Here is a 7,114-nt window from a genome sequence, read left to right on the forward strand (position 1 = left end):
AGTAAGTGCAGGATGCCGGGAGCAGCCACGCGCTGCGCACCGCGGCCGGCATGGCCTGGGCCCGCCCCGAGCCTGACTCTCCGTTTCCCTCAGGTACCTCTTCAACTGCGGCGAGGGTGTGCAGCGGGCCATGCAGGAGCACAAGTAAGTGCAGGATGCCGGGAGCRGCCACGCGCTGCCGCCTCCTCTCTGTGTCTGTCTCCGTCCCAGCTTACACCCCCGTACTTTCTCCTCAGGCTGAAGATCTCCCACCTGGACAGCATCTTCCTGAGCAGGGTGGCCTGGGCCAACGTTGGTGGGCTGCCAGGTGAGTGGGGCTGGCTGGTGAGGGACCCCAGTGCCAGCCTGGCTCCTGGGTTGGATTCCCGTAGCTGGAGCTTGCTACAGGCAGCAGTTGTGTCTAGGTCAGAAGTGGCTGCTTTGCCAGATGTCTCTAGGGTAGTACTTGAGGTGTTTTATGTAGAGATGGAGGGAGGAAAAGCTTTGTCAGAGCAATGTGGTAGCATGTGAGGCGCTGCTGTGCTCTCAGCTGTAGTATGCTCCCTGCATCAGTGCATGCTGCCACATGGTGGAAGAGGCCTTGCCTCACCAGTGCACATGGCTTTGTCTTCCCAAAATGTGCTGGAGTAGAAGCATTGTGATTCCTACTTTGCCAGTTTGGAACCTTTTGTGAGTCAGAATAATTCAATGGGAAGGGACTTCCAGAGGTTTCTGATTTGACCGCTGTGCACAAAGAAGGACGAGATTAGGTCAGACAGAAATTCTGAAAGTTTCCAAGAAAAGAAATGGGAAGGAGTTTGGGTAACTTGTTGTCACTTCTGACTATGAACATACGTGGAGATAAATGACTTGTTGAAACTCTCAGAAAGGCAAGACAAATTTGAATTTAGACCTAAGTTCAGGTCTGATATTTGCTGAGAGGCCAGGCACTCCTTGGCAGTGAGAGGGATCTTTCTCACGTGATCCACCGAAGGACTGTGGGGCTGTGATAAAGCTTGTCTCTCTGMTTTGTTTTAGGCATGATTCTCACATTAAAGGCCATTGGACTTCAAAGATGTGTTTTCTTAGGGCCACCAAAGCTGGTAAGTAGTGGAAACTTGCAGAAGCAGAAGGGAACCTTTCAAATGTTAAAGCTTGCCTTGCTTTTGGGAAACTAGCGTCAAGACAGTGAATCATCTTACAGGTATAAGGTGCTAGTCTGAGTTAATGCTGGCCTGTTTGGTTTTGCCTGAAAGGCTGGTTTTACAAAGCAAGTCTATTTGGTTATACRCAGAGTAGCATCTGCTCCTTGAAAGTGTCTTGACAGCTAAATTCCTAGTAAATCATCTTTCAGAAGAAAGGACATCCTTTGTTCTTGTATCTGCTTTCCCTCTTCACATATTCTTTTAATAGAAACTTGATATCTCTAATCTTCTGGTCAAGGCAGTGCTTGCCAGCCTAAAGTTGTGTCTAGGTGAAGAATTTCCAGTCCTCAGAATTGTTTTATTTCATTGCAGAATCTGCTGGGTATTTATGCTGAAGGAAAAGGGAGGGCTTGTTGGGGGGAATCTTCACCTTAAATTTTCCATTCTCTTTCTAAATGGATAATGTGTGCTGTAGGTGAGACAGTAGCMCAGTGCCTTCTGGCTGGCTACATAGTGTCCGAGTTTTTCTTGACTAAGAGTTGAATCTTTAGTCATACTTTACTGGAAGAAAACCGTAACTTTACCTTTGAAAGTGGTACTGGCATTTTATACTGCTTCAGCTGTGGCTTCCCAAAACACTGTCTCTTTTCCAGCAAAGCTACTTGAAAGCCATTCGACTCTTTCCTGGACCTTTAAAGAGAATGGACTTAGGTATGTACATCAGTAATTCGTAACTGAATATGAACTTGTAACAAATTCTTTTGATTTCAACTGTGGCCAAAATTCTGTTGAGCTGGAATAATTTCAGAAAGCATGAYTCTGATTTAGATCCTTTTGAGGAAAGTTTTGAGCAGTTGTGTTTTGATCCCATTTGATGTTCAAATCCATCACAAGAACTACTTAAAAGGAAAGAGTGTTTCCAGCACTATTTCTGGTAGGCAGCTACCAGTCTACCTGACCAGAACTAATCTTGAAAGCATTATCAAGGCAGTATGCCTCTAGGGACTGCCAATGAATCTCTGTACTGTGGTTTTGTGGATGATGATTTATGGATGGTGGACTCTTAAGAGCATCAGTTATTCATTAATCTTGGCAGTGAGGTGGGGGTCTTTAGCAGTTTTTCTCTGGGGGAGGAAAAATGTCTTTTTCTGATTTCTTGAATTCTTCTGGAGTTTGAATCTCTTATTAACTTGTTAATGCCTATTTTTATCTCTTTCAAGCTGTACAGTTGCACACAGAGCCGGAGTATAAGGATGAGACAATGACAGTCTACCAAATACCTCTTATAGGTGAGTGTATGAAGTTGGAGTCAGAGAGGAAAAGCACATGTTTAGTAATCATGCTTTAAGGTGGTTATAGGAGTGACTTCTATTTGGAAGTCTTAAGTAAGGAGAGGTTTGTGAATTTGCATATTTGCTCTCAGGAGATGGGTCTCTTTCACACAAACAAGATATGCTGAGTCAGGGGCTTAGTTTGTTCCCTTTGGTGAGAGTATGTAGAATAACATGTGCAATGGAGCTTTTTTTAACCACTTGAGTTTTCTTACAACTGAAAGCTGCAAAATTTAGGGCACAGGTATAGGCTTAACGGAGTCTAGCTGTTGGAGAGCGTCTGAAGAACTTGAACAAGTAGTGGCTAGAATGTGCATGAGCAAGTTGGATTGAGGGGGAGAGTTCTTTATTCTAGGGCCATTTAAACATGACTGATGTGGAAGAAGGGTTGCTGCTAGTGCTTCTCTTGTCTTTGTGTGAGTGAATTTGTCTTGATTTCTTGGATTTGGGACAGGAAAGCTGGTAGATGCTGAAAGAATGTTGCCTCTGAGTCCTGGAGYGTCAGCCCAAGGTGGAAATAGCCCAAAAGATGATCCAGGTCCTGGATCCCCAAAACCTGTGCAGCAAGGCCTGGAGGGGGGCAAGGAAAAAGAAACCCCAAGAAAAGCAGGTGAAAAAACTGAATACTCTTTTTAATTATAATTGAAATAAAAGCAAACTGGAGCATGTGCATTTGTGCTTCAGGCTGTTACTCTGTAAAAGTGGGATGTGTAGATGTCCTCAGCTGAAGGATTTATATGGGGCAGAATGGGCTCTGGTAGTTTAGAAGCTGATGCAGAACTAATACAGCCTAGAAATGGGATGTGATTTCTGCTTGGTGTACCGTTAGGCTCTGTAGCTTTTTTGAAGTTTATTTGCAGGTAGATGTTGAGATTAATTATTTTTCAGTTTTGGGCTTTATTTTGGTTTATTATAGCTGAAACTGTGAGTTCTCTAGCCTTAGATGCTTGGAACACTTTGCTGCTGGGCTCTGAGTTGGCTGGATAATAGGGTGCTGTGGTTTCTGTAAATGCTTTAGCAAATGTTGAAGCACTTTGGCTTTCAGGAAAGTGAGTAGTGAATAAGTGATGATCCTGACTAATCTTGCTTTCTTCTACAGGTGATACAGAGAAGTGTAGTGGCAGGCATCCTGATCTGGTGATGGCTTTCCTTTGTAAGGTAAGACTGGCCACAGTGGTCTCTAGATCACTATTTTGTCTTGCCGAATAGGTTTAATTGGAGGTGACGTTTTTCAACCAGGACTTTATATAGTTCTATGATTCTTCCTTGTAAAGGTCAGAGAAGCTGGAATGGGTAGGAACCTATAAAAATTAAAGACAGTTTTAGTAAATGTTCTTTATGAACTAGCCTGTTAAGATTAGACGGGTTCCATTCTTGCTTGCTGCTTACTTGCTTAAAAAAAAAGACGTGAGAGGGAGCAGCATGGTTCTAGAAACCAAAAGGACTGGTAAAAACTTTTGGGGAGTAGACTAGTGGCTGTTGAATGGATAGTACAAAACTGCTCTGCCCTCCTTGTCTAAAAGATGACGACTTGTTGAAGGTTTACTATTTACCCTCTGCAGATTGTGGGTATGTCCAAAGCCCTAGATTCTCCAGGTCAGATAACTTAAACAGTGGGGATGACTTTGTGTACACAACATCAGATACTGAGGGTAAAGGAAAAAAAATGCCCTGAGCTTATGTATATGGAAGTGCATGTATATGGCAGTATATGGAAGTGGATTTCCTGGCCATGTTTAAGGCTCTATATTTGGTTGATTATTTACTTATTTATTTCAGATTCACCCAAAGAAAGGAAAATTCTTAGCAGCTAAAGCACAGGAGCTAGGCCTACCAGTGTAAGTATAAGAGCCCAGTCTGGGGAATGAGGCAGCTCCAATCATATTATTGTTATGCTAAACATTTAAATGGCCTTGCTTTCAGGGGAACTCCAGCCATTCTTCCCATAATCACAGCTCTCAAAAATGGAGAGAGCGTCACTTTTGAAGGCAGAGAGGTAAGATTCATCTGTGTCTTCTGTTGTGGGTTTGCATCATCTTGTGGGCCCAAGGAGGGTGGGAGGGTAGAGACAATCTCATGCAGAATGCTGTGGRTAAAAGGGGCGTTGGGATGCTTATAAATGTGCCTCTGTGCTTGTGGGAGTAGGGTAGGATAAGTATCTGCTTATTTCTTCTCATCCTTGCTAGAGTGCATTGACAGGGTTTTGCTGTTCTGGGGCTCTTGAGTTGATCCTTTGCTTGGTGACTGATCCCTGTTTTAGGCTCAAACTGTTACTGAAAGTGTCCCGCATGAGGTGTCTCCTGTCTGTCTCTCTGAGACTATTGCAGAGTATGATTAGGGAAGCACACTCTGAAATGAGCTAATAATGGTGGCGTACATCTGCAATTTGTCTATGCTTCCTCATCTCCTCTTCCCGAGCCCCCAAACCTAATTCAGATTTAGGAGGGAATTATTACGGTTAATCCTTGCGTGTTTTAGACCTGAAGTCTGGTTGCTTTTGTAGCCATCATTAGCTCCTCACTCTGTTTGCACTTTTTACGCCGTGAGGAAGTTAAATGGTTCCTGTGTGAAGGACAAACAAACCTTAATCTCAAGTTCTAGAGTGATGCTAGAGGCATAGCCAGCTCTGGCCATTCCCAGTTGACATGTAAGTGACCTGAGGAGCAGGACTGATGTATCTTTGTGCCATAAAGATTTCACAGAGCTGCTCTTTTCAAGCAAGCTGTTACTGGTGTCTGAGTCTACTGCAGGGACCTAGAAGCTGCTTGAATTCCTTTCCTGGCGGCAATCTGTTGCTTTGTTGCTTGTTTTAAAACCTACCAGGTTTGGGATTTGCTTGCACTAGTGATGTAGCAAAATGCAAATTTCTGTAATGGGAGGGCAGAATGGGAACAAGAACTGCACTGACTGGGTTTGCTGAGCATCTAGTGAGCTTGCTCTGAGCTGGTTCTGTAAGTCCCAGAAGCCTGCTGGGGATTTACTGGTAGAACAGCTATTAAGAGAGTCTGATGTAAAGGTGCAAGAGGAGCTGTGTATGTGGCTAGACTCTGGGGTGACCTTTGTTTATCTTCCTGCAGCTCTTGCCTGAAGAACTGTGTACCCCTACTGATCCTGGCCCAGTGTTCATTGTACTGGAGTGTCCCCACAAGGGCTTTGTGGATGCTGTCTGTGAAAATGATACCTTCCGAAGGTAGAGGGCTGGATGATTGGGAAGGTTGGGGTGAAGACATCCATGCCAAACTTCACTGAGAAGAAGTTCTTGTGCTATACTAGATGTCAGTTTCCATGGCTGAAGTTTGAGCTATGTGGCACTATTAAGTAGCTGGAGATGCAAGAAAGGACTGGTGGTGCATTTGGGAGCCTTTTAGGAAAGGCAGGGCTATGCAGGACCTGTGACGGTCTRTAACTGTGATGGCCTTGTCTTCCTAGGAGCCTTCAGGGAAAAGAATGTGCTCTATGCTGTATTGCCAAGGAGCATTAGAGGGACTGCTGCACCCTTGTGTGGTGAACCTAGATGCCTAGATTGCATGCAATGTCTCTGTAGGGATTGTACATAGATACATTAGGCTTCTGAAAGGCTCTGAAGATGATGGTGCTCTTGGAGGAGAGGAACTGCCCCAAGTGGGGGAGTGAAGGTGGCAGCAAATAACTGGCTTGAGCCCCATATAACTCAAGGTCTACTGTGAGGTGGAACCTGGAATTTCTGCACTATGGTCTTAAGACTTGTGTTTTAAGCCCTGCCTGCTTCTAGCAGGGGTGGGTCTCTCCCACCCTGAAACCCGAATACCAGCAAGGAGATGCCAGAGTAATAAAGGACCAAAGCTCATGTGTTTCTCACTGTATTTGAATGCTTTCTAGGTACCAAGAAGGGCTTCCTGAGAACCAGGTGGCCTTAGTTATTCACATGACTCCAGAGTCAGTGCTTCGGGACAGCCGCTACCAGCAGTGGCTGGAAAGGTGTGTGGTCTTCTAATGCTGRGTTTTATGGCATTGCTGAGCAGCAGATTGTTCTTACAATGCGAAAGTTTTTCCCAGGATAGGAGTAGCTGTTTTGGGGTAGCAAGGATCTGGCTCAGAGGTTAGCTGTGGTCTTGGGTGTGCATGTGTGCCTGACCCTAATGTGGGACTGAAGCTGTTAAACTTCTTATCTTCCTCTCCAAGATTTGGACGTGGAACTCAGCACTTGGTGCTCAATGAAAACTCTGCTGCAGTGCATAACCCACGTAGCTACAAGATCCAAACTCAACTGAACCTTATCCATCCAGAGATCTTTCCTCTGCTCACTAGCTACCAGAGCAAGGTAGAGGTGGCCCTGCTTGCCTGTGTACCTCACACTCGTGAGTGAAGAATCTGTACTACTTCATTTCTTCCTCTGTAGGAAGAAGAGGCTGCTTGTAGAGTGCCCATTGTCCGAGGAGAGTGCCTCCTGAAATACCACTTCAGGCCACAACAGGAGTGGCAGAGGTCAGTGGGGATCTTTTTGGCTTCCCAGCTTTGAGAGCTGGCTTGAAGCAGTTTTTCACATGTGCTAATATAAGACAGAGCTTTCCCGAGCTGAAGGAGGTCCATGGATAGATATTCTTTTTGTATTCTTATCCTAGGCTGTGCTGGAGCAATCCCTATGCTATCAACTGTGTGCTTTAAAGGATCTTTGCATCT

General features: G+C 44.9%; 1 protein-coding gene across 2 annotated transcripts in view; it reads left to right on the forward strand.

The window, feature by feature from the left end:
• The first annotated feature begins 59 nt into the window (after positions 1-59).
• ELAC2 (elaC ribonuclease Z 2) overlaps positions 60-7,114 on the forward strand; it is a 14,095-nt gene continuing 7,040 nt past the window's right edge. The window contains exons 1-13 of one of the 2 annotated variants that reach the window (XM_085306857.1): positions 60-144; positions 237-307; positions 1,018-1,082; positions 1,778-1,835; positions 2,345-2,413; positions 2,910-3,065; positions 3,555-3,613; positions 4,235-4,293; positions 4,379-4,451; positions 5,533-5,645; positions 6,314-6,412; positions 6,617-6,755; positions 6,834-6,919. In XM_085306857.1, the coding sequence (XP_085162983.1) occupies positions 131-144; positions 237-307; positions 1,018-1,082; positions 1,778-1,835; positions 2,345-2,413; positions 2,910-3,065; positions 3,555-3,613; positions 4,235-4,293; positions 4,379-4,451; positions 5,533-5,645; positions 6,314-6,412; positions 6,617-6,755; positions 6,834-6,919 (1,061 nt within the window). In that variant the 5' untranslated portion in view covers positions 60-130. The remainder of the gene's footprint in view (positions 145-236; positions 308-1,017; positions 1,083-1,777; positions 1,836-2,344; positions 2,414-2,909; positions 3,066-3,554; positions 3,614-4,234; positions 4,294-4,378; positions 4,452-5,532; positions 5,646-6,313; positions 6,413-6,616; positions 6,756-6,833; positions 6,920-7,114) is intronic. The other variant, XM_085306858.1, reaches the window with a different exon arrangement.

This window comes from Rhea americana, unplaced genomic scaffold (assembly GCF_003343005.1).
Source record: "Rhea americana isolate MKP2758 unplaced genomic scaffold, rheAme1 scaffold_249, whole genome shotgun sequence".
Taxonomy (NCBI): Eukaryota; Metazoa; Chordata; class Aves; order Rheiformes; family Rheidae; genus Rhea; species Rhea americana.